The sequence below is a fragment of the Trachemys scripta genome, chromosome 25 (assembly GCF_013100865.1).
Source record: "Trachemys scripta elegans isolate TJP31775 chromosome 25, CAS_Tse_1.0, whole genome shotgun sequence".
NCBI lineage: Eukaryota > Metazoa > Chordata > Testudines > Emydidae > Trachemys > Trachemys scripta.
The window spans coordinates 2,800,542-2,827,649 of NC_048322.1; the positions used below are offsets into that span (position 1 = coordinate 2,800,542).

Here is a 27,108-nt window from a genome sequence, read left to right on the forward strand (position 1 = left end):
GCTAAAGCAGCCCTGCCAGTTGCCAATAGAGACACCCTAACCCCTGAGTTCCTCCTATGTGTCCCCTTCTGGGGTCTAGCCCCGATCACCAAATACTCAGAGAAATCCCAGATCCTCTCTGCCCAAAGCAATGGTACATCCCAGGTTACCAGTTTTACTATAGACCACTGCTACTGTATCACACACAGCACTTGAGTACAGCTATTGAACAAATGGAAATTTATTTAACAAGGGATAGAGATTTAAACAGAAACAAATGTGAGTGATGGAAACCAACCATTACCAACAGAACAAAATCACAAAATGGAACCTACATTTTTAATAGTTACCTTTCCCTATCTAAATAGATTCTCACCTCACATTTCAGTCTATTGCAGAGATTGCTAGTCCTAAGAGCCATGGCCCTGCCTTTCATGAAGTACCACTAGTCATTAGAGATCTCTTTGGTAAATGGACCCAGAGTGTTTTTCTCCACCCTGTTTTAAACTGAATCAGTCTTTTGTCTTTATTCACAGAAAGGACCATCTCCTCATTGTCATATCATCCTTTTCACATCACACGGTTTCTATCTATAGTTTGTCTTTGATAGTTTTCCATTGGCTTTTCTGGTTTGGTGCAAAGGTTGACAATGGAGCAATACATCACATAACTAGCTAGCAAGGGAGGAATGGCAATTCCCTCCCACTGGAATGGGCCATCCCCACCAAGACCCATGATTGGAGCGACTCACTTTCATGACAATACCATATGGGCATAATTTTCCATGTACTTACATTACTCCTTCAGTATGACTCATACAGATCTCTCTCAGTGATTAGGAGTATCAATAATTTACAAGTTTTCATTAGAGATCTCACTACTATGCTTCCTGGATAAATATAATAAAATATGTGCATTAGGTGTGGCGAGTTTGTCAGGTCTGATAAAGAAGTTGCTTGTGAACAACAGTGACCCCTTTGCCAATTGGCACCAATGAGTTTTTGTCACACATGCACTGAGTTATACAGTCACACCCTGATATAATAGAAAGGCCAGCACAAAAATAGAGAAAGGAACAATAAGATACTAAAATGGCAATGGTTCAAACTCTGCATTTCTCTCAGTCTTTGATTTGATGGGTACTAAGAGCTGTAGCTACAGTTGAGGAACCAGGCGATCGGACAGCTGGCTCAGCCCTCTGTACTAGTAGCTTTCTCACATGCAGGGAGATGAGTCAAAATTGGAATTGATGTCATGACTTGCTTCCCATAAGGGATCAATCTGCCTAAGGCTAGGATCAACACTTCAAACACTGGAAGTATTCTTCTGACAACCTAACACTGTCTACACTGGGGCTCAGGTCACGTTAACTACTTCTCTCAGTGGAATGGATTTTTCACACCCCTGAGAGATGTGGCTATGTCAACATAGCTTTTCAGCGTAGACCAGCCTTTAGATGGCTTTTTGATGTGAAAAGCAATGGACTTCAGCCTTTTCCTTGATATTGATGGTTGACGACTGCAGCTTTCATACTTTCTGGACACATGCTATGACAGATGTCATGCCTTTCCTTTGCAAATTAGAGAAGTGGGGAAGTCAGTGACTCTTACAGTCTAAGTGGGTAAAAACTTATACAACTTGTCTCCTTGAGTAGTTTTCACTGGGCCAATATTCTCTTATACACTTTCTCACACATATTCTCCCACCCCAACCTTTGGAGTGAGGTTTTCTACCAGAACACCTTATACTACAGGGGGTAAATTAAATCAAATTATCTTTTCAAGATTAGCCATCATGTCCTCTATGACTAACAAAACAAAAAACAAGATAATCTGAATTATTCTGGAAAACTGAAAGTTATCACACAATGAGTGTCTTATTCTTTAACCAATAACTTTCACCTATAATTTCATTTTCACCAGTAACACTAACATATTCAAAGATCTCAAATTCTTGTCATATATATTAGTTTTCTTTTAATCCCCTTTGCCAACAACTGAACCTTGGCTCAAGTTGTGGTTTGTCCCAACGTAGGTCCCAACCACTTCTGTGGGTTCATATATTTTTAGTTCTTCTGCCATGTGTGTTGGTGGAAGGGGTCTCCTATGTGGGAATGTTTGCATCATGAGGAAAAATACCTCTCTTTTCACACTTTTTAATCTTTCAAAGTAGGAGGAGGTAGAGGAGAAGTGATGTAAATGCATAAAACACAAGAGAAAACTAAAGACATTGATCAGTATAACTATATTGCTCGGGGGTGTGAAAAATCCACACAGTTTAGCAAAATAGTTACACAGCCCTAACTCCCTGTGTAGATAGTGTTACATCAGCAGGAGAGCGTCTCCTGCCAACATAGCCACCACCGCTTGTGGGGGCTGGACTAATAAAGTCCGATGGAAGAGATCTCTCCCATTGGCTGAGAGCATCTGTAATAGCAGTGCTACAGCAGCACAGCTACATTGGTGCAGCTGCGCCAACGTCAGCTTTATTGTGTAGCCAGAGCGTCAGACACAAAAACATAGAATCAGGACTCAACATGCATATATCCGGAAGTCTGAAATTGAAGCCTGACACATCCATTGCCTCATTGGTTACCATCATTTCTATAGGCTAACAGTCCTTATTACCCAATCAGGCAGCAAGGTTGGGATCCACGGGGAAGGAATGTCCTATGAAGCACTCTCTCTTTTCATCCAAACGGTGAAGGATGATTGTTCCTCAGTCTAACCCTGGCAAATTTTGGAACTGTAATCAGTGACACTAGTAAGTGGAGTTGTACAAACAATTTTCCTTGGGTCATTGGTCACCATAGCTTCCTTTACTGAGGTGGAAACCAAGAACTGGGTGTGGACTCTTTCAACCCCAGTTCTTTCCAAATCCTTGGTCTTGGTTAGGGTAAATTTACACTTCTCTGAAGTAGAATCCTTTACAAAACCACTCCAAATCTCAGCAGTGTTGGTAAGGAATGGCTTCCAAAAACATGCCGAGTTTTAATTTAATTTGGTGGCACAGTTCCAGGCAAGGGCCTGGATACAGGTATGGATCAGAGTCTCTGTTAGTTAACAGAGCTGGAGTTTCTATTCAAAAATAGCTATTTTTTGCAGCTATTTTAGATTTCCAACACTAATTTCATTTTATACACATTTTTAGCACCTACAAAGGATAACTTCAACAAAAACCCCACTTCTATTTCCTCAATATCTGCGTCATGAAGGGCAGCATCTCCCATAGCATAGGATTAGCTAGGAGAGATCTTCTGTGGAGCCTGGGTTACAAATGCATTGGGAATGAAATACATGGGCATTTTGCCTAGTTCAAATCCACTTACCGTGGAATTCTCTCCCTAGATCATCTGAGACAATATCGACTTCAACACTGTGATCATATGCACTTCCTTTAGTTAGTTGGGTTCTGTTGTTGTTCACCATTTCCAAGTGGAGATTTTAAATCACTGCTGTTTCTTTGTTAGCATGTCCAATAAATTGGAGATTTCTCTCCTGTTTACAGAACTGCACTTGAACTTTCTCCATGTCATTGTGGAGGGATGGGGATAAAGCAAAGCTGAAGTGAGAAATGACGACTTTAGCAAATAGTCATTTCTCTTAAATTCTCCAATAAATCCGAGCTACATCCTGTCAAACTGAACTAATATCCAATTGGGTGACCAAACAGCCTTCAGAAAAGATAGAAACTCACATCACAGAGAGACAGAATATATGACAATGAAAGTGTCAAGTGAAATTCAAGAGCAGGTTACATCTGATTATTCAGAATCAGGACAAGAGATTCTCCCATCACATTTTCCTCTGATCCATTCAAACATACTTCACTCAGCACTGACTATTGAGACAGTGCTGAGTGATGTTATTTACAAAATGTTTAGAATCCTAGCATCTGCATGAGGGGGAAAATAGCCACCTTGCCAGAATGGCTTTACCAAAAATGGAACCTGGGATTTAAACACCAAATGATCACACTGTGTTTGGGATCCATTTGAATTCCCCTTCCAGGTCTTTGACACTTTCATCTCCAGTCATAGCGACTCTGATATAGGATTAAAAAAGTCAAAGCATCATCTTCAAGCACAGACAATGGAGAATGCTTCATCACATGACACTTTCTGAAGTGGATGGATGGAATGTGATGAAGATAAACTCTGCCTGGTTCAGACAAAATGTAACAGAGATTCCCTCTTTCCACATCACTCCAGAACTGAGTCACCCCATCTCCTTCCAGTGTCACAGATGCTGAAATGACACTTTTTTCTGCCTCTGCTCCTCTTCATTTACATATAATTTGAAAAGTTCCCAATATAACTGCTCTTCAGCACAACCCAGAGCAACATGAAAACAATTGGCAATGATACAATCTGTATCATTGGTAACTAACAATAACTTTGCAATAGGAGGAATGGTATAAATGTGATGCTCCCTGCTTCCTGATAGGAAGGGCACACAAATTACTCATGGGACAAGAGAAAAGACAAATAGGTCCAACTCAAAAGAGGGTGAACTGCAAAAGGCAAAAATGGGCCACTCATCTTGGCAAGCTGAGGAATAAGTGTGCTGCAAACAGTTCAAACAGCTTTAAAAGTTACTATGTGGGAATCAGGAAAATTATTAAAGAAAAAAGTATCGATAGCCCTAGAGGTTTTTATGGTGTTGATCTCCCTTGCAGATTCTCTGATGCCTAACATGGGCTGAGTGCCAAGAGTAGGTATTCCCACACTCACTGCATTCGTAGGGCCTCTCTCCTGTATGGATTCTCTGATGTTCAGAAAGTGTTGATCTTTGAGTGAAGCTTTTCCCACACTCACTGCATTCGTAGGGCTTCTCCCCTGTGTGGATCCTCTGATGGTGAAAAAGGCCTGATCTGTGAGTAAAGGTTTTCCCACACTCACTGCATTTGTAGGGTCTCTTCCCTGTGTGGATTCTCTGATGTTCAAAAAGGCCTGATCTTTGAGTGAAGCTTTTCCCACACTCACTGCATTCGTAGGGCCTCTCACCTGTGTGGATTCTCTGATGTGTAAAAAGGGCTGATCTTTGAGTGAAGCTTTTCCCACACTCAGTGCATTCATAGGGCCTCTCCCCTCTGTGGATTCTCTGATGTTCAGAAAGGGCTGATCTTTGAGTGAAACTTTTCCCACACTCACTGCATTCGAAGGGCCTCTCTCCTGTGTGGATTCTCTGATGTTGAAAAAGGCCTGATCTTTGAGTGAACCTTTTCCCACACTCACTGCATTCATACGGCCTCTCACCTGTGTGGATTCTCTGATGATCAGAAAGGCCTGATCTGAAAGTGAAGTTTTTCCCACACTCAGTGCATGTATTTTTCCTCTTTCCCCTGAGGACTTCCTGCTGTGTTGTGGTTTCCTTTAGGTCCTTGTGAGTTCCCCGACAGGAAATAAATTTACCCACTTTCTCCCCCGGCTGGTTTCCCTGCTCTCTTTCTGGTCTGTGCTGAATCTCACAGGATTTTCCCTGCTCATGACTCCTGGACACATTCCTTTTCAATCTTTCTGATAAATCTCTGTGTTTATCCATTTGCTCAACATTTTCTTGATGAGAATTCTGCTTCTCTTTCTCACATACCATTGCATCACCTGCTGTGATAGAGACAGAAACCTCAAACAGGGATGGAAAGGGGAAGACCAAACCAAAACAAGTGCTGGAGAGAGGTCAAATACAAATCAGGAACTGAACTCCCCCAAACTCTTCCCCCAAAAAGGAGAGACGAGAGGATCAATTCAGCCTTCACATCGCATCCAAATTCGCAGGGGGGAGAGAGGAGGCTACTACCTGCTGTCTGCTAAGACCTACAGGAAGCCATGAGATATTTACCCTGAGGATATAACCCCTGCTAGGGACAATAATGAATTGAGAGACCTCCCAAGGGCTTTGTAGGGCATAGCAGATGTTTCCTTCTGGCACTTACAGATTCTGAGTTGGTTTAATGTTTCCTCATCTGTGCAGGCAGCTCTCGGAAGCACTTCTTTCTCAGAACCCTGGAGGTCTGGGACCCATGGCTCTTCCCCTTGTTCCAGCTGGGAGATCACTTGAGGTTGGGAAACTTGAAACCCTGCTCAGAGGAAAGAAAACAGAGGAGTTCAGTTGATTTCATAAGACTTGGTCATAAAAAACATTTTATTAATTTAACTTCAGTGCTTAGTGTGACCTGGTGTCCTGGGGCAGTCCTCACTGAAATTGCCAAGGTCAGGGCAGGCTGGACAAGGGAGAGCAGACAACTACCAGTTTTGGGAGTAACACTGAAGCTAAACTCACCGACCAGTCACAAACTGTGCTTCTGATCTCCCACACTGGTTATCGAGAAGCTGAAAAAAGAAATCACACAGCCCCCTTTATTGCACTCCAGTTCTCTGACTCCCAATAAGCACCTAGGTTCAGTACAGTGAGAGGTTATTTAAAAACTCTGCTCACAAACAAAATGTTCTTCTGACCTCAAAGGGTCAACCACAGTACCAGGTCACCATAGGTTTGGATCTTTCCCAAAATGCCATGCTGCCAGCCAATCCTTTAGCATCTAAACTAAACATTTAAGCAAAAGAAAGACAGAAAGAAGTTAAATGGGAAAGCAGTCAGATACATTCTGAAATCTATATATCAGGTTTTTAGCAGTATTGGTGAATGGCTGGCTTGAAAGTCCGTCTGGAACACATCCAAAGCTTGGATGCGTCATTCAATCCTTTGTTCAAGGCTTCAGTTTGTAGAGAAGTTGCTCCAGAGGTTGGAAGAGGAAGTGAAGACAAAATGGAGATGATGCAGCTGTCCTTTATATTCCTTTTGCCATGTGGTTTGTACTTCCTGTGTCCCAAACACAAGCTTCAAAGCACATGGCATGGAAAAGCCTTGGAGTTCTCAGTACACAGGCATAGCCTTGCATGACTTGCTGACTCAATAGGTGTATCCCCTTGGTCCTTTCCATGGGCTCATTGTACAGCTGATGACCCTGGATGGGCCATTGAACAGGCTAGGCAGTGCTGATGCTAATATGTCTGGGGTTGTCACCCAGAAACACTGCACAAGTCTGGAAATACTGATATACCCTACGTATCTATAACTTACAATACAAAGGTGATACAAACATAGAAACAAAATTATCATACTTGGAAAATCATAACATTTTCACTGACATCTTACATGGCATATCTATCATGATTCATTGCAATTGTATCATATTGGTATTAATAATAAAATAATAATGTAAAGTGTCTCACAATTCCAAACAGTGTCACACTTAGTAAACCAGTGAATTCCCAGGACCAGCTCCCCAGGTCCTTGAAGATGCTGAACACTCTGCTTATGAGGGATTGAAATATGCACATATCTTCTGGGAACACACAGACAGACACTGTGTCAGTCTGTACCCCTATGTTCATTCTTCTAAAAAATTATGATCAATTTTGTACACGGTATGGCTTGTGAGGTATCATTTGAAAACACATAATCTACTGAATATTATCCCCCTGTTAAAATATGTGTAGCAACACTGTATGTACAATTATGAGATTTTACTGTATGGTATTACTGAAAAAGTTACAATTCTGGGGAACACTCACAGACCAGTTCCTCAGAGACAGCAAGGCAAACAGCTGGTCAAATAGCCATTCTCCAGCAGGGGGAATGTGTGAAGAAGACATTTATATTCCATCACACTTGGACCACTTGAAGCTCATATCTACAACAGACAGCCTATCACCATGACTCAGCTGAGAAATGAAGTTGTTTCTAGTACAAAGGACTGAAATATAAAAAGAGGTGAGGAAAATGCTTGAGACTCTCTCTCTCTCCCATTTCCCTCTGCTCATGACAACTCCTGAAAAACTGAACTTGGGCAGCAGGGGCAGGTTAGCGGGATCCCTGGCTGAAAGGAAAGCAGGCCTCTCTCAGCATATGGTGAGAGAAACATTTGTTTTGAATCCATTTTAGCTTGTTAAGTTAGACGTTAGTTTGTGTTTTATCTTGCATTTCTTTTGTAAACAATTCTGACTTTTATGCCTTATTACCCTTAGTCACTTAAAATCTTTTTTTTTCTGGTAGTTGACAATCTTGTTTTATTGTTTTATCTAACCAGTGTGTTTGGATTAAAGTGTTTTGGAAACTTCATTTGGGATAACAAAGCGGGCGCATGTCATTTTCCACTGATGAAATGACACTTTAAATGAGCTTCCGTTGTTCACTAGTGTGCTGGACAGTGCAAGATGCACATTTCTGGGGGAAGTCTGGGACCAGAGAATTTTCTAGGGTTCTCCTGTGGTGTAATGTAATTCATGAGTCGTTGACTAGCAGCACTCAACACTGTGTAGCTGGGAGCGAGTTACATGCTGTAGACCGTGTGTTAACTGCCCAGGAGTAAAGCAGTGTAAAAGGCACCCCAGCTTGGGGAACTGAGGGGACACAGCTGTTCAACAGTCCAGACTGTACTGTCATTAATGTCACAGACACTCAATTTCAAAGAGTCTCATAAAACACAGAGAAAGTAAATCCACGTCCCAGAAATCGAAGTCTCCAGAGAGAGGTCAAGTCTCCCAGGCACTGCTTCTTGCGGATAGAGAAGTCCAGAGACAACAAGAGAGTCCTGGGGAAGCTGAGAACAGTAAGCATGGGCTGGTGGGGTTCAGTGGAGAAAGGGAACAGGAAGGGCAGGGATATCACTTAATGCAGAATCTCAGCAGTGCTGGATGTCAGGATAGCACATACTGCAGCCCATTGGAAAACATAATCCCAACTATACATATAAAACGATGGGGTTTAAATTAGGTGTTTCTACTCAAGAGAGAGATCTTGGAGTCATTGTGGATGGTTCTCTGAAAAAATCCACTCAGTGTGCAGCGGCAGTCAAAAAGCGAACAGAATGTTGAGAATCATTAAGAAAGGAATAGATAATAAGACAGAAGATATCATACTGCCTCTGTATAAATCCACGGTATGCCCATATCTCAAATACTGCGTGCAGATGTGGTTGCCCCATCTCAAAAAAGATATATTGGACTTGCAAAAGGTTCAGGAAAGGGCAAAAAAAGTGATTAGGGGTATGGAACAGCTTCTGTATGAGGAGAGATAAAAAAGACTGGGACTTTTCAGCTTGGAAAAGAGATGAAGGGGGGATATGAGAGAGTTCTATAAAATCATGACTGGTGTGGAGAAAGTAAATAAGGAAGTGTTATTTACTCCTTCTTATAAGAAAAGTGTGATTAATGTGCATAAGCCTTGTCAAGTAGTGTCAGGCTAAGCGCCATTAGGCCTCAACCTTCCGGAAGTTGTAAGGAGTACAGTTGAATCCTACAAGCATAAGCATAATCTAGCTAGGAAGCTTTATAGACTAAAAAGGAAACTTTGTAAAGATAGATGCAGACTTGTGGTTACTATGCTCTGCAACCAAATACCTCTTTAAGCTAACTCGAAGATTTTTGAGTCTAGCAAATTAGCTGCAATTAGCCGCATAGAGAAGAGATGAGTTGAGCACAGGTGCACAGTTCATAAGATCAAGACATCTGCAAATACCACACTGAAACATTTGGCCACCTTCATTGGTTGACCTGTTTTGAAACAAGGCCAGCAAATACCGTTTAAATAAGGTGTAAAGATGCAATTGTGTGTGTGTGTGTTGACCTAAAAGAGATCACTCTTTGTCAGGCTCACATACACCCCTGAACCAAAGGAACTTGTGCTTCACCAAATATCTGTGCCTGGCTAGTGCAGGAAACAGTCGACTGAAGGTAATGTATCTTTGGAAGAACGCAGGGTAAGGTTTCAGAGTGAAGAGGTCTGGTTGTGCTCGAGCTAGTTAATCTTAAGTCTGTATTAATACTATAGTTTAATTATATTAGTAAATTGTTTAAGTTGTTTAAAAATAGTAGTAGTCAATAGTTAATCAATATATAATAACTGTATATGTTTTGTGCCTCGCTGGAAGCGGGTACAGCGCTGGTGAAGCTAGTAGTTTATAAACCATAATAGCATTACAACTCGCTGTGCCTGTCTTCAGTATAAGTTACCATCAAGTTTATCATAAAGTCAATAAAAGTTTATAAGTTGTTATATAAAGTTATAGGTAGGTTAAGGTTAGTAAAATATAGTTAATCAATGTATTAGTATTGCATATGAATTTGTGTTGGTTGGGGATGGTTACAGTACACATGAAGTCACTAGGCACATTCTGTCTGTGTTTCCTTTGTAGTCATAAGTCATTAAAAACCTTACTTGAGGAATAATTAGTTGTTTAGTTTCTCTTTTGCAGACACTACTCAACCTCATTACATCTGTGTTGGGTGATGGGAAGTAGCGATCACCCAGAGCCCCACTAGGGCCCCGATGTGCGCCCCCTAGGGCCCTGATGTGTGCCTCCTCCTTCCATTAATCTCCACAACAAGGACTAGGAATCACCCAATGAAATTCATAGGCAGCAGCTTTAAAACGACAAAAGGAAGTAATTCTTCACAGAACACACAGTCAACCTGTGGAACTCTTTGCCAAAGGATGCTGTGAAGGCCAAGACTATAACAGGGTTCAAAAAAAGAACATGATAAACTCATGAAGGATAAGTACATCAATTGCTATCAGCCAGGATGGGCAGGGATGGTGTTCCTAATCTCTGTTTGCTGTAAGATGGGAATGGGTGACAGGGGATTTATCACTTGATGATTCCCTGTTCTGTTCATTCCTTCTGGGACACCTGGCATTGGCCACTGTCAGAAGACAGGATACTGGGCTAGATGGACCTTTGGTCTGACCCAGTGTGGCCATTCTTATGTACTAGGGAATCTAGTGAGTCCAGTGTAATGGGAGGGCGTATGAAAATCTCTGGGTATGGAGAACACTGGGAAACTAGAAGCTATAATTCAGAAGCAGACTCTAATTAGTCCAGAAAAACAGAATGTGAAAAATAAGAATCAGGTCATGTGACTTTGGGAATGAGGGACTCAAAAATCCAAGTGGCCTGCAGAGAAGAGAGAGTGTAGCTACTACACATGGTGATGGGGGAGCAAGACTCTCTATGTCTCAAGAAGTGTCACTACCAACCTAAGCCATTTTCACATGCTGGGGTGCAAACCAGATCAGTGAGGAGTTGTGTCATCTGTAATCCTGGGTGAGTTTCAATGTTCTGCTGCTGGAGCTCCCCTGTCTGGGTACTCCCAGCGAGCATTCAAGGATGCACTGAGTGTCTGTGTGGTAAGAAACCCTGGACCAGAAGCTCTGACTCCTTCAGCCTACTTGTTACACCCCAAGCACATTCCGGTTTGGGTGGAGTAGGTTCAATGTTTGAGAGAAGGCCAGGGGTAGGAAGCTTCCGTTGGTTATGCTGGATCTAATCCCCAGTTTTACTTGAGCAAACTGGAGATATTTGACACTGTGCAATACTGCTCCTGTGCTCTGTTCCCAAAGTGTTCTGCAGCAGGGGAGGGTAGAGTGGTATGGTGTGTGTCACTGGCATGTTGGGGTGATGCTGAAAGAGGACAGAGTAGAGATGGCATTGTGGGGGTGGCATGAAACTTCTCTCTTCATTTCCGCTTCCAAGAACCGAGGGGACAGGAATCCTTACCCAGCGAGGTCACATTCTTATAGTTCTCCTGCATGACGTCTCTGTAGAGGGCTCTCTGAGCAGGGTCCAGCAGAGCCCCCTCTTCCCTGGTGAAATACACAGCCACCTCCTCGAAGGTCAGCCCCTGAAACAGCAAGAGTCCAACACTCAGTACCTGCTGCCCCAGTCACAGCACCACTATTCATAGGGGAGAGAAGCCAAATGGAAGCTCTGGGTGGATCGCAGTCAAAAGAGTCCCACCTCCACCCTGCTCAGAGCATCCAGGAAACACCAGGTTGAGGGGATGAAGAGAGAGGCCCTCCTCTCTCCCAGCAGATCCATCACACACCTACTAGCCACACACTGATCCAGGAGATGGAGCCCCTAGCGGGGTCCAGGGAGAGCTGCCTGGTAGGAAGCCCAACACCCACCGCATTGTGAGGAGCTGGATATGGAGGGGCAGCTCCCCTAAAACTCACTGGTGGATGCCCCTTTCATATCCCACAGCAGCCGCTGGTTAGTCGGATCAGGCTCCAGCACTGGGCATCTGGTCAGTTTTCCTAGCCCCATGTAGGTGGGTTATTTTCTGTTTCACAAATTAGGGCATTTCCACCTCCGAACCTCATGAGTCTTTCCTAGAATCTAGGCCACAAATTAAACAACTCCCAGCAGGTTTGCCACAGCCTGTCCTCCTCCCTTTTTCCACCCTCTGAATTTCCTGCCCTGCTCCAACCTCCAAACTGGACTGTGCAAAACTTTCCATCTCTGGTGTATTTGCTGTCCCTCTCCTCCAGCAGGATCCCACCAACCCGCCCCACCCTGTGCAAATAATCCCTACCTGAGCTGGCTCCACTGCAGCCATTTTTCTCCCCCACCCCATGGGAGGATGGGATGAGCTGGAGCAAAACATGGATGTCATTCTGCAGCCTGGGAGGGTCAGAAGGGTAATTATGAGGGTTTCAGAACAGACTTCAGTTCATTTCACATCATGATCCTCCCAGGCCCTTTCCCTGCAGACAGACATCCCTGCTGAAAAATGCTTGATCTCTTTATTACAGTGTAGACCTGGCCCCTCCTGCCAGGCTAAGGCCACAGAGAGATTTTTAACCTCCCTTCTCCCTCCCCCCATCCCATAACAAAGTCTCTGAACACAATGCTAGAAAAGAGCAGAACCAAAGGATTCACTGTGGGGATTCCCATGGACACTGACCCCAGGGCAGCCACATCCCAGCAGGAGGAATATGGAACATGGAGTCAGGAACTGACTTTTCCTCTGTCTGATCCTTTTCTTGTTCTTGTTCACCGGAAAGTGATTCTGCCCAGGGATGCTGCAATACATGCACTCTCCCCACTCATTTCTACCACTGTCCCTTTCAGTCTCTCCTTCCCCTGTCCTCTCTCCCTGCCCCTCTGGCTGGGAAAGTCCCATTCCTGGGTTCTTTGCTCCCCCATGGCTGGATTTTCTCCTGGCAATTGCTAATGGGAAGAGAAATGAGGAGGGGCTGTTTGTGCAGAGTCACTTTCATGCCAGTCCCCAGCACTTTCCCTGAGGTCTTTCAGTTACCTGGAGTGTGTGGCTCACAATTTAGTATTAACAGGGCCGGGGGCTCCCTTTGGGGCTGTACCAGCTGGAGAAAGTCATCACCTGGGCCAGGCAGAGAAGAAACTTTAATTAAGGTCACTTCCCAGCACAGAACCCGCGCTGGGGGAGCAGCAGCTGCTAAGCCTGGTCTCCCGGATCACAATGGAGGCTGCAGCATCTGACCCAGGAAGCTGAACCCCAATATCAGAGAGGGACAGAGCGTTTGAGCAGCTTCCCTCCTTTAGCTCTCTGAGGAGAGCAGCTAATGAGAGCCCCTCCTCACAGGGAAAATTGTTAATCTCATTTTCCCCAATATCCATCTGGAGTCACTCCTTGTCTTTCCATGCAGTGACTCTGGATTAATATTGGTCTCAAAGAAACCAGATTTCAGAAAAAAATGAGTCCAGAATGCTCTTGAGGAGATCATTGTGTTGCAGTGCTAACCCCCTTTGCACCTCCCTCACCCCCCAGATCTAGTTTTCAAGAGGGGGAAAAGCAAAATCTGTGATTTCACCTCACAGTGTTTGATAAGTGGATAGAAAGTTATCACAGTGACTGGGCGTGGCCGGGGAATGCCCCCTGGATTCTGGCACAAGCTGATCAGGGAGAACGAGCAAGGTCAGGAGCAGCCTCCAGAGCCCCCAGCCAGGGGTTCCCAAACACACCCCAGTACCCAGAGCCCAGACCCCCCAGTCACGGTCTCGTCAAATATTACCTGGGACCCAGCTGTCCCTAGCCAGGGATCCTAGATACCTCTCAGAGCTCCAAAGGCCACAGAACCCCCACCAGACCTGGCTTCGATGTGTATTAAATAAGTGGCTGGTCTCTTTCATTGGCAAACATTTTAGCAGATATAAAGGAGGGAACAAGTGATTCTCAAAGGAGAGGGGAAAGATGATCACTGGGCAATTTAACCCCCTGCAACCTCCAGGATGGATGGCAACAGGTTCCCCCCCTAAGGAAGGAGAAGTTGCTGGGATTTAGAAACATGGGGAACAGCACCAAACCCGAGAGGATTTTTAATTGACATTTGATAATATCATAGAAAGAGGCAAAACCTGAGATTTGAGACCAATGTTCAGAAATGAAAGAGAAAGGGTGCAAATTGGAGGGATTTTGGATCCATTTTTGCAAATTATAGAGAGGAAAGTGGAAAATCAGAGGGATTTTATATCAGTTGTTGATATGAGGTAAAATCTGAGTGTGTTTCACATGAATGTTCAATAAATGAATACAGAGGAAATGGGCAACATTTGCAAACATTTTATATTCATGTTCAAGAAGCTGAGAAAAGATGTAAATCTGAGATTTTCCCTGTCTCTCTAATTATAAAATACTAAGAAAATCTCAGGGCATATTCAATTAGAAATAGACAACTAGAGAAAAAGTGGGGCAAATGTTTAGGGTATTTTATATCAATCTTTGAGATTTGCAAAGAAAATATGTCACAAATGCAATAGATAACATGGAAGAAAAATACTAAGATCTGAGAAGATTTTATATTGCTATTAAATAACTAGTGGAAAAGGGGGACTGTTGGACTAGATTTTATATGACTGTCCAATACATAAACAGAAAGTGATGGTTCCCTCCACTATCACCATTCACATGGGCAGCAGGGAGCCCTTTGGGAGCTGATTTAAGAGGACAAGGGAGGGGGAGCTGGAAGGTCCCTGAAGGAGAGACGGGGACAGCAGTGGGGGATGGGCAAGTGATGGTAACTGGGGGCAACTGTGTTGGTAGTTCGGAGGCAGCAACTGGGATTGGGAAACCGGGGTCTGGGCAGTCCCCATGGGGGACACGTGCCCTCCCTTCCCCGCCCTGGCAGAGAACGGGCATCCCATCCCATCCCCCCTCCAGGGGCAGCCATGTTTTGGGGAATGACCCAGGGCAACAATTTTGGGTGGGAAAATCCCCTACCTTGGAGGAGATTTTAAATTGACATTTGAGAATTATGGAGAGACCAGTGGGAAATCAGGAGAGATGAGAGAGCTGATCATTTGAGGGGAAAGGAGGGAATCTCCACGGATTTTATAGCCACCTGTGAGATAATGAGAGAGAAAGGGGGAAGAACTAGAGAGAATTTGTATCAGTGTGTGAGAGACAAATGGCACAAACAGAGAAAGGATCCAATTAACTCACATCCGTCCCTTCCCCCTGCCTGCCACTTCTCCCGCGGGAATTTCCTGGCTGCACAGAGACAGTTCACTCCCCCCTTCCCCTCGGGGTCTCTCACTCACCAGGGGGCTCCAGCCCGGGGGCTGGTGTGGGCAGAGCCCAGGGCTGCCCAGGGGACTGGTCCCAGCTGGAGAAAAACCCCTGGCCAGGCACAGAGGGGTTAATGATGGGCTCCCGCCAGCACAGACCCCGGGGAGCAGCAACTGCTCAGCCTGGGCTCCCAGATAATACAAAGGCAGCAGCAGTGTCTGGTCTGTGTCAGCGCCCCACCCCCAGTCGCTGCCCCACCCCCAACCTGTGCCAGAGCCCCGCCCCCAGGAGCTGCCCCACCCCCAGTCTGTGCCAGAGCCCACTCCCAAGAGTTGCCCCGCCCCAGTCTGTGCCAGAACCCCGCCCCCAGGACCTGCCCCAGCCCTAGGCTCTGAGCTTTGTTCTCCCAGCTCCTGCCTCCTGGTCCCGCCCCCCCAGCTGCTCCAGCCCTGGCCTGTGCCCGGCAAACCCTGCTGGGGCTCACACAGCGCATGCACAGTAACAGCTGCTGAAAACCTCCCTTACCTTAGCTGAAGAGGGCAGAAGCGGCCCCTGGGCTGGCTGGGAGATGTAATTCCTGACTCTCCCAGGAGTGGAAGTGACATTGGGCAGGGAGGACGAAGAACTGGGCTGGGAACGTGTGCAGGGCGCTGTGGCTCTGCCTGAATTGTGTGGGGCCGTTGAAGCCTCTCCCGGAGCTGGAGAAGAGTTATGCGTCTCCCAGCTCTGGGCATGCACAGACTGGGGGTGGGGGGAGGAGGAGAGTCCCGAATGCGCAGAGGCAGCGCTCACCCGCTGCTGCGGGGCTGGGCTAAGCAGGAGGGTCTGTGCCGGGGAGACCTTCATTAACCCTCCCGTGCCCGGTCCGGGCCCTGCTCCCGCTGAAGCCGCCCTGGGGCCGCCCCGGGCTCCGCCTGCCCCGCTGTGGAGCTGCAGCCTCCAGGTACGAGAGCGAGCCCCGGGGGCGGGGCTGGGGCTGGGGCCGGGCGGTGACTCTGCCCCAGTGTCCGTGGGGGGGACCCAGCATCTCATAGCGCCCAGATCTGCTCCCTGGGGGAGCATGCTTGTGGGGGGCTCGGAACTGCTGTAACAGCAGGAGCCCAATGCCCTGCCGGGCCTGGCCAGGCTCTGCCCTGGGGCACCATAGGAGGGTCCCGGGGGAGGGGACCAGTCCCAGTGGGGTCCCTGATGTGTGGCCAGGCGGGGGGGAGAAGTGAGACCGGGCTGGGGGGAAAAGGGAGGAGGGGAGACCTGGGAAAAGGGACAGATGGAAAAATGTCTGTGCATCCCACAAATGGCAGGGGGAGGAGAAGAGCAGGTGACCTCCAAGGAGTGGGGAGGGAAAGGGGGGGGGGCTAAGATCCCTTCGGATTTACCCCTGCCCTCTCCCGTGGGGACCCCCATCCTCTCCAGTCCTGCCCCCTTTCCGTGTAAGGAGAATGTATAAGAAGTTATGTATTTATACTGGAAATTATGTTTGTAAAGACTGAAACAGGTTCCTTTCAATCAGGAGGTAACAGACCTTTCCCTCTCTGTCCGGTCATGTGCGCACTGGGCATCGCACATCTCACAACAGGAGCCTGTTTGTACACTCAGTCGAATGCTAATTGAAGAGTTTGTGAAATCTTCAAGAGAAGAAAATGTATGGGGAAAAAATAAAGAGCAGGATCCTGTTACAAGTGAAGACAATGGCATGTGGGGGGATATTTGGGGGGGCAGAGATACACCCTGCATCTTCCCCCGTGGAGGCAAGCTGACAGCGTGACTTGTCTCATGAAAGGAAGATCACTGCCAAGCCTGGCTGTAAAATGCCGGAGGGATTTTGCATGGGTTTTGCTCTAGAACATGAAAGGATCTAGTTAGGTAGGTAAGTCTAGGTTCTAGAAAGCATGTTATGATTTTACTTGATGTGTAACCATTTGTTCCCAAGACTTCTACTTGCTACCACTTGAATCTCTATCCTTGGTTAAACAAACTTTAACTTATTTTCAATAGAAACACATCTGAGTGCTGTGAGTTAAATGGCATCATGATCTGAGTGGTAACTGGTAAGCTGGGATGCACTGCTTCCTTGGGGGCAGCGAATCCATCAACACTATGAGTGTCCAGGGGGCTGGAAAGTCCAGGGAGACATTTGGAGAGCTCAGAGGTTGGAGCGTGTCTATTGCTAACAGGAACCAGGGCATGAAAATGAGGTCCAGTGGTGAGAACCATAAGTGGTCAGGCCTACGTGGTCAAGCCAAAATCAGATGCCAGGGTCCGGCTCAAAACACCAGGAAGCATAGAGCAGGGTGACAAGGCAGGGACTGGGAACAAGGCGTGGTCTCTCTCAGAAATAGGTCAGGGATCTGCCTTGCTGCACAAAGGGCTTCCCAGTATTTCCAGGTTTAAACAAGAAGCCTGCATCAGAGGTCCAGAGAAGAGCTGCCATTCATCTCTCCTGTGGGTGGCACTTCCTGCAGTGACTGGTCTCCCAGGATGTGCATTGCCAACAGTTCTGCCAAGGTTGCCACAGAACCACCACCCATCTGGGACTCTGCAGACCCATATTCCTGTCCCAGTAATTTTCATACACCAACCCCGCATCATCTTCTCCCAAGGAAGGAACCTCCCACTGTCTCCTATCCAATGAGCCCCCCAACTGTCACACCCTTCATGCATTTTGGAAGTTATTATAGCAGATCATCAGCTCTACCATAGCTAAAGTTCAACATTACGTTCTCTATAAAGATCAGCTGTTCTAATTGGTCTAACATCCCCTTGTTTGCTAAGAATCTCTTGAAATTTGTTGCTTATCATGGGGGTGCTGAGCAGGGCTAGTGGCCCAAATATGGGGTGCTTTGATGAAGAGTTTCCTGAGATACAGCCCTCCCCAAAGCAGCTTTTCACATTATCAACTGGCTCCTATAACACGGTCTTGCACAAACCTGGGGCTGAAAGTATGGTTGTAATTATTCACCAAGTGATCTCAGTCCCTTGACATTTATCTCTGCTAGTACATGGCACCCAGTGCCTCCTTGGGGAAGCTGTATAGAAAACACTAATAACTGCAGAGGTTGGAATTTCCGATTGGCACAAGGAAAAGGGTAGAGTCAGAGAGCCTGAAACGCACATGAAATGCAGCAAGACTAAGAGCAAATCTACCCTACAGAATTAAGTCAACGAACAGCCACCGCAGTAATTGAATTGGTTTTACATGTGAGCACTACGCTCCTCGTGTTGGTAGTGCGCATTCTCACCAGGAGCCCTTGCACTGATTTAACTGCAAGCATGGGGCATTGTGGGATGGTTTCTGAAAGGCAGCAGCAGTCACCGTAAGCAATGAAGCGTCTATGCTGACTCTGTGTGGAACTAACGACATAAACGTAGAGGAGGTGGAGTTATTAAGTCTAGTGGAGGTGGAGTTATTAAGTTGGTGCAATGGGCAAGTAACATTGGTGGGAACTACGTTTTAGTGTAGACGCTTACAAAGTTCGGTCAACGTAAGCTGCCTTATGTTGACCTAACTCTATAGGGTAGACCAGGTCCAAGGCTCTTGTTAACAGCCAGAGGCTTTCCAGCAATCTAACCTCACTGTAATTCAATGGTTCTAGAGAACATGCTGTGGCCATTGAACCTGAGCTCCACCCATGCGTTTGAGTGAGACCCCTACCACTGATACCTTTCAGACAATGTGTGTTGTGCATTTTTCATGCATCCTGCAGGAGTTCCTCTTGGAAGTTCTGCCCTCTGATACCAACATTTCTGGGTTAAGAGGAGTATTTTCTAAAATCCACGTGCAGACTCTGACCTGGTTTGCTCTTAAAAGCTTTGCCAGTCCAGTTCTGTTGTTTAAGGCTGTGAAAAAGTACACACACACACACACACACACACACACTCTCCAACACTGCTCTGCTGGCAAAAACTCAATTATAAACACAGCTATAGTGGCAAAAACATCCATTTTTTAAAACAGGAAACTAAATGCTTATAAGCTACATTAACGCAGAGTTAAGGTTGCCCAGTGCTGTCTCCTGCCTTGCACCGTATGGATGGTGACTAAACTTAAACGTCTGCAAACCAGGAAATAAGAAGTTAATGTAAACGCCACCCTTCCAATGCAGCCTTAACTTTGCCTGCAACCCTTAACCCTCCAGCTGGCAAGAACCACTGATGTTGGTTCTGTGTGGGCGGTGCAAAGGTTAAACTGCCACAGGAACTCAGGTATTCAGCTCAATGCAGTAATAACGGGATGAATTCTATGGTCTGTGGTATAAAGGACATCAGAGTAGATGACCTAATAGTCACATCTGGCCTTAAAATCTATGAACTTATAATCGATATGAGGAAAAATTAAGAGAACGTGCCACGGTCTGTGTTGTGTTCACAGATGGGAATCCCAGCATGTATCCGCATGCCCTCCAGCTGTGTGCACTGGGTCAGTTGTAGGTGTAACTGGATGATGAAGGGATTGGTTGGAGCAGCTGGTCAGAGCTGTGACTGTGCTATGAAGAGAGGTGCATGTGAAACTTGGGGGGGGCAATTCTGCCTCATTTCCGTGCTGAGTGTTGTAGGCTTTGTCAGCAAAGGTGTCCAAGGGTGTGTTCTTGCCATGGGGATTGTCAGCACTCTGGTGGCGTATGTTCTAGTGATCTGTGAGGCTTAGTGAGGGGTAAGTGAAGGCAGTGACTGAAAAGGAAAACTCAGGTTGAGGGCAAAGGGGTGGTAACACTCTGCAAGTCTCAGATGGTCTGTGTGCAGGAGGTTCAGTACTGGAGTGCAGGCAGGGGGGAGGAAGCTTCTGTTTGCTGTGATGGAGATGAACCCAAATATTATCTTAGCAAAGAGAAATTGTTAGACATTCTACCGTACTGCTCTGTTCCCAGAGCGTTCTGTAACGGGGAGGAGAGAGGGCTAGTATGTGTGTCACTGGCATGTCAGGATGATGCTGAAACAGGGCAGAGCAGAGGTGGCATTGTGGGGGTGGCGTAAACCTTAACTCTGCATTTCCTCTTCTAAGAACTGAGGAGATGGGAATCCTTACCCAGCGAGGTCACATTCTCATAGTTCTCCTGCATGACATCTCTGTAGAGGACTCTCTGAGCGGGGTCCAGCAGAGCCCATTCCCCCTTGGTGAAATACACAGCCACCTCCTCGAAGGTCACCAGCCCCTGAAAGAGCAAGAGTCCCCCACTTAGAACCTGCTGCTCCAATCACAACCCCACTATTCATGGGGGAAATGAGCCAATCAAATGGATACTCTGAGATAGACACAGTCAGTAGAGTCCTATCCCCATACTGCTGAGAGCAGCCAGGAGGCATCTGGGTGAGGGGAGAAAGAGAGAGACCCTTGTCTCTCCCAGCAGATCCATTTCACACCTACTAGCAGAGGCTGATACAGGAGATGGAGCCCCCAGAAGGGTCCAGGCAGAGCCCTATGGTAGGAATCCCAACACCCTCCCCACTCCCAGCAGCTGGATGTGAGGGGCTGGGACATCATCCCTACGCCTTCCTACATCTTTCCTTGTCACACCAGTCTCTGGCTAGGAGGTTGAGGGTTCAGCACTGGAAGTCTGGTCTGTTTTCCCAGCCCTGCCCAGAGGGTTGCTTTGTCTGTTTCCTGTTTCACAAATTAGGGAATTTTCTGTCCCAACACCCAAGCATTTGTTCTGAGGATCTAGGCCCATGTTAAACAAGTCCCAGCAGGTTTGTCATACTCTGCTCCCCTCCCTTTTCTCACCCAGAGTATTTCCTGCCCCCTCCAAACCTAATTCCCCAGAAGTTGCCACCTCTTCAGTATTTCCTGCCCCTGTCCCTCCAGCAGGAACCCACCAGCAACCCCCCAATAGCCCCTACCTGAGCTGGCTCCACTGCAGCCCTTCCTCTCCCCTGTTCCTTGGGAGGCTGGGATGAGCTGGAGCGAGATGTGGGTGTCATTCTGCAGCCTGGCAGGGCGAGAAGGTTGTGGAGGTTTAAGAACTGGCTTTAGTTCATTCCCCCAGGCTCTTTCCCTGCAGGCAGAGATTGCAGATTCTGCCATGGTGGGAACATGCTCAGTCCCCATAATCCAGCACAGCCCTTGCCCCGTCCTCCAGCCTCCCCCTCCAAGCCCTCCCCCGCAACCAGTGCTAAACCCATCAAGACATTTTCAAACCCTCCCATAAGAACATAAGAATGGCCGTACCGGGTCAGACTAAAGGTCCATCTAGCCCAGTATCCTGTCTACCGACAGTGGCCAATGCCAGGTGCCCCAGAGGGAGTGGACCTAACAGGCAATGATCAAGTGATCTCCTCCTGCCATTCATCTCCACCCTCTGACAAACAGAGTCTAGGGACACCATTCCTTACCCATCCTGGCTAATAGCCATTAATGGACTTAACCACCATGAATTTATCCAGTTCTCTTTTTAAATGCTGTTATAGTCTTAGACTTCAAAACCTCCTCAGGTAAGGAGTTCCACAAGTTGACTGTGCGCTGCATGAAGAAGAACTTCCTTGTATTTGTTTTAAACCTGCTGCCTATTAATTTCATTTGGTGACCCTAGTTCTTGTATTATCGGAATACGTAAATAACTTTTCCTTATCCACTTCCTCCACATCACTCATGATTTTATATACCTCTGTCATGTGCCCCCTTAGTCTCCTCTTTTCCAAGTTGAAGAGTCCTAGCCTCTTTAATCTCTCCTCATATGGGACCCATTCCAAACCCCTAATCATTTTAGTTGCCCTTTTCTGAAACTTTTCTAGTGCCAGTATATCTTTTTTGAGATGAGGAGACCACATCTGTACGCAGTATTCGAGATGTGGGTGTACCATCGATTTATATAAGGGCAATAATATATTCTCTGTCTTATTCTCTATCCCCTTTTTAACGATTCCTAACATCCTATTTGCTTTTCCGACCGCCTCTGCACACTGCGTGGACATCTTTAGAGAACTATCCATGATGACTCCAAGATCTTTTTCCTGACTTGTTGTAGCTAAATTAGCCCCCGTCATATTTTATGTATAGTTGGGGTTATTTTTTCCAATGTGCATTACTTTACATTTATCCACATTAAATTTCATTTGCCATTTTGTTACCCAATCACTTAGTTTTGTAAGATCTTTTTGAAGTTCTTCACAGTCTGCTTTGGTCTTAACTATCTTGAGCAGTTTAGTATCATCTGCAAACTTTGCCACCTCACTGTTTACCCCTTCCTCCAGATCATTTATGAATAAGTTGAATCGGATTGGTCCTAGGACTGACCCTTGGGGAACACCACTAGTTACCCCTCTCCATTCTGAGAATTTACCATTAATTCCTACCCTTTGTTCCCTGTCTTTTAACCATTTCTCAATCCATGAAAGGATCTTCCCTCTTATCCCATGAAAACTTAATTTACATAAGAGCCATTGGTGAGGGACCTTGTCAAAGGCTTTCTGGAAATCTAAGTACACTATGTCCACTGGATCCCCCTTGTCCATATGTTTGTTGACCCCCTCAAAGAACTCTAATAGATTAGTAAGACACGATTTCCTTTTACAGAAACCATGTTGACTATTGCTGAACAGTTTATGTTTTTCTATGTATCTGACAATTTTATTCTTAACTATTGTTTCAACTAATTTGCCTGGTACCGACGTTAGACTTATCGGTCTGTAATTGCCAGGATCACCTCTAGAGCCCTTTTAAAATATTGGTGTTATATTAGCTAACTTCCAGTCATTGGGTACAGAAGTCCATTTAAAGGACAGGTTACAAACCTTAGTTAATAGTTCCGCAACTTCACATTTGAGTTCTTTCAGAACCCTTGGGTAAAGGCCATCTGATCCCAGTGACTTGTTAATGTTAAGTTTATCAATTAATTCCAAAACCTCCTCTAGTGACACTTCAATCTGTGACAGTTCATCAGTTTTGTCACTTACAAAAGCCGGCTCAGGTTTGGGAATCTCCCTGACATCCTCAGCCGTGAAGACTGAAGCAAAGAATCCATTTAGTTTCTCCGCAATGACTTTATCGTCTTTAAGTGCTCCTTTTGTATCTCGATCATCAAGGGGCCCCACTGGTTGTTTAGCAGGCTTTCTGCTTCTGATGTACTTAAAAAACATTTTGTTATTACCTTTGGAGTTTTTGGCTAGCCATTATTCAAACTCCTCTTTGGCTTTTCTTATTACATTCTTGCACTTAATTTGGCAGCGTTTATGCTCCTTTCTATTTGCCTCACTAGGATTTGACTTCCACTTCTTAAAGGAAGTCTTTTTATCTCTCACTGCTTCTTTTACATGGTTGTTAAGCAATGGTGGCTCTTTTTTAGTTCTTTTATTGTGTTTCTTAATTTGGGGTATACATTTAAGTTGGGCCTATACTATGGTGTCTTTATAAAGCGCCCATGCAGCTTGCAGGGATTTCACTTTAGTCACTGTACTTTTTAACTTCTGTTTAACAAACCCCCTCATTTTTGCATAGTTCCCCCTTTTGAAATTAAATGGTCTTCCCACCACAGGGATGTTGAATGCTATTGTATTATGGTCACTATTTCCAAGCGGTCCTGTTATAGTTACCTCTTGGACCAGCTCCTGTGCTCCACTCAGGACTAAATCTAGAGTTGCCTCTCCCCTTGCGGGTTCCCGTACCAGCTGCTCCATGAAGCAGTCATTTAAAGTATCGAGAAATTTTATCTCTGCATTTTGTCCTGAAGTGAAATGTTCCCAGTCAATATCACGATAATTGAAATCCCCCACTATTATTGACTTCTTAATTTTGATAGCCTCTCTAATTTCCCTTAGCATTTCATCATCAGTATTACTGTCCTGGTCAGGTGGTCTATAATAGATCCCTAATGTTACATTCTTAGAGCATGAAATTTCTATCCATAGAGATTCTATGGAACATGTGGATTCACTTAAGATTTTTACTTATTTGATTCTACATTTTCTTTCACATATAGTGCCACTCACCCTCCCCCCCCTTCCCCGCACAACCTATTCTGTCCTTCCGATATATTTTGTACCCTGGAATGACTGTGTCCCATTGACTGTCCTCACTCCAGCAGGTTTCTGTGATGCCGATTGTATCAATATCCTCCTTTATCACAAGGCACTCTAGTTCACCCATCTCATTATTTAGACTTCTAGCATTTGTGTACAAGCACTTTAAAAACTTGTCACTGTTTATTTGTCTGCCCTTTTCTGATGTGTCAGATTCTTTTTTATGTGAATGTTTATCCTCTGATCTGACCCTTACATTATCCTCTTCCATCCTCTGCTCCTGACTAGAACCTGGAGACTCTCCCCTAAGAGAAGTCTCTATCCAATCCACATGCTCCTCTGCAGCAGTCGGCTTTCTCCTATCTCCTAGTTTAAAAACTGCTCTGCAACCTTTTTAATGTTTAGTGACAGCAGTCTGGTTCCACTTTGGTTTAGGTGGAGCCCATATCTCCAGTATAGGCTCCCCACATCCCAAGTTTCCCCAGTTCCTAATGAATGTAAACCCCTCCTCTCTACACCATCGTCTCATCCACGCATTGAGACTCTGAAGCTCTGCTTGCCTACCTGGCCCTGCGCATGGAACTGGGAGCATTTCTGAGAATGCCACCACAGAGGTCCTGGATTTCAGTCTCTTCCCTAGCAGCCTAAATTTGGCCTCCAGGACGTCTCTCCTACCCTTCCCTATGTCATTGGTACCTACATGTGCTCCTCCCCAGCACTACACATAAGTCTGTCGAGATGCCTCAAGAGATCCGCAATCTTCGCACCAGGCAGACAAGTCACCATACGATTCTCCCGGTCATCACAAACCCAGCTATCTACGTTTCTAATGATCGAATCTCCCATTACTAACACCTACCTTTTCCTAGTGATTGGAGTTCCCTCCCCCGGAGAGGTAACCTCAGTGCGAGAGGCAACCCCAGCACCATCTGGAAGGAGGGTCCCAACTATGGGAAGGTTTCCCTCTGCTCCCGTTGACTGCTCTCCTTCCCTGGGCCTTTCATCCTCCTCAACAGCGCTGGGGCTGTCTGACCGGAAGTGGGATAATTCTACAGTGTCCCAGAAAGCCTCATCAACGTACCTCTCTGCCTCTCTTAGCTCCTCCAGTTCCACTACTCTGGCTTCTGAAGTCCGTACATGGTCTCTGAGGTCCTTGCACCGAATGCACACATACGCCACCCACCCACGGGGCAGGTAATCATACATGCTGCACTCAGTGCAATAAACTGGATAGCCCCCACTCTGCAACTGGGCTTCTGCCTGCATTGTCTCCTAGTTAATGAAAGGTTATTTAAGCAAGAAGTTTTGAATGTAGTTTGGTTTATAGGTTTTAAGGGGAATAAAGGGAAACAGAGCCAGCAAGGAACCCCTGCTCCCTTCCCAACTCCCTTGTGAAACTCCCTGTTAGCAGCCCCTGTTCGCAAAAGCAACAGGGTGTGAATCAAACACTGGAAAAGACCAAAAACAAAGGAGCCCCTTTGGGGGGATTCCCCCTGGCACTGTCCCCAGGGCAGCTCACTCCTGCAGCAGGGGGAACAGGGAGAGTCAGGGGCTGGTTTTTCCTCTCTTTGCTCCTCATCTTGTTCACAGGAAAGTGACTCTGTACAAGGATGCTGCAGTGAGTGTGCCTAGGTGGGGGAAATCTGCCCCTGCCCCCACCCCTTCTAATTTCTCCTGACACTCTCTTCCTTTCACCAACTCCTGGTGAATCAAGATCCAAACCCCTTGGATCTTAAAACAAGGAAAAATCAATCAGGTTTTTAAAAAGAAGGCTTTTAATTAAAGGAAAAGGTAAAAGTCATCTCTGTAAAATCAGTATGGAAATTAACCTTACAGGGTAATCAAACTTAAAGAGCTCAGAGGACTCCCCTCTAGTCTTAGGTTCAAAGTACAGCAAACAAAGATAAACACTCTAGTAAAAAGTACATTTACAAGTTGAGAAAACAAAGGAAAACTAACACGCCTTGCCTGGCTATTTACTTACAAGTTTGAAATAGAAGAGACTTGTTTAGAAAGATGTGGAGAACCTGGATTGATGTCTGGTCCCTCTCAGTCCCGAGAACGAACACACTCACCAACAAAGAACACAAACAAAAGCCTTCCCCCCCCCCTCCAAGATTTGAAAGTATCCTCCTCTTTCCTAGCACCCTACCCCCCTGGTTGGGAAACGTAGTCACCATCCCATTCTTGAGGGCTTTCTCTCTCCCGTGGCTGGCCCCGCTCTGCACGTGCAGGGAAGGGGTTACCAGTAAGGAAGACCTGCTTTATCCACACAAGTTATTGGACACCACAGAGAGCCAGTGGGAGCAGGTCAGACTCGCTGATAGAGGGATCCCTTCTGATCTTAGCGATGGCAGCAGCTCTGGGCCCCGCACACCCGGGGAGCGGAGATTGGGGGGGGCACTGTGCAGAGTCAGGTACCTGCCCAGCCCCAAGGTCTCAGCCACCTGGAGTCACAGCTCAGGAGTTACCGTCAGCAGAGTCCGGGGCGGTTTCTAGCCGGAGAAGGTCCCCCCCGGCCGGGCACGGAGGGGTTAATGACGGGCTCTCCCCAGCACAGACCCCGCTGGGGAAGCAGCAGCTGCTCAGCTCCCAGGTCACAATAGAGGCGGCAGAGTCTGGTCTCTCAGGAGCTGCCCGGGGTCTGATGCTCTCGGTTCTTTGTTCTCCCAGCTCCTGCCTCCTTCCTCCCGGCACCCACCGCTCCCAGCTGCTCCAGCCCCTTCCTGTGCCCTGCAAACCCCACCCGGGCTGCCGCGCTCGCCGGAGCTGTCTGCGGTGGCTGGGACTCGTCCCTGCTCCACTGACACCATCTACCTAGCCGGGCACTGCACGGGAGGGAGGGGGACCAG

General features: G+C 46.3%; 2 protein-coding genes across 3 annotated transcripts; both read right to left on the bottom strand.

Annotated features, from left to right (window-relative positions):
• Positions 1-202: 202 nt before the first annotated feature.
• Positions 203-11,593, bottom strand: LOC117870042 (zinc finger protein OZF-like). Of its 2 annotated transcripts, none has more exons than XM_034757227.1 (3): positions 11,539-11,593; positions 5,914-6,057; positions 203-5,584 (listed from the first exon to the last, which is right to left on the bottom strand). In XM_034757227.1, exons 1-3 carry the CDS (start codon positions 11,570-11,572, stop codon positions 4,623-4,625), a joined length of 1,140 nt encoding a protein of 379 aa, XP_034613118.1. In that variant the 5' UTR covers positions 11,573-11,593; the 3' UTR covers positions 203-4,622. The 2 variants fall into 2 exon arrangements, with proteins under 2 accessions (XP_034613118.1, XP_034613117.1); XM_034757226.1 differs by lacking the exon at positions 11,539-11,593 and adding an exon at positions 11,019-11,487.
• A 34-nt stretch (positions 11,594-11,627) lies between these two features.
• On the bottom strand, positions 11,628-27,092 carry LOC117870063 (zinc finger protein 558-like; the record flags this gene model as incomplete). The annotated part of the gene is made up of 4 exons (XM_034757289.1): positions 26,678-27,092; positions 21,143-21,231; positions 20,331-20,457; positions 11,628-11,662 (listed from the first exon to the last, which is right to left on the bottom strand). Coding segments are annotated over exons 2-4 (243 nt in total), but the record flags the coding sequence as incomplete, so codon positions are not given.
• Between the last annotated feature and the right edge of the window lie 16 nt (positions 27,093-27,108).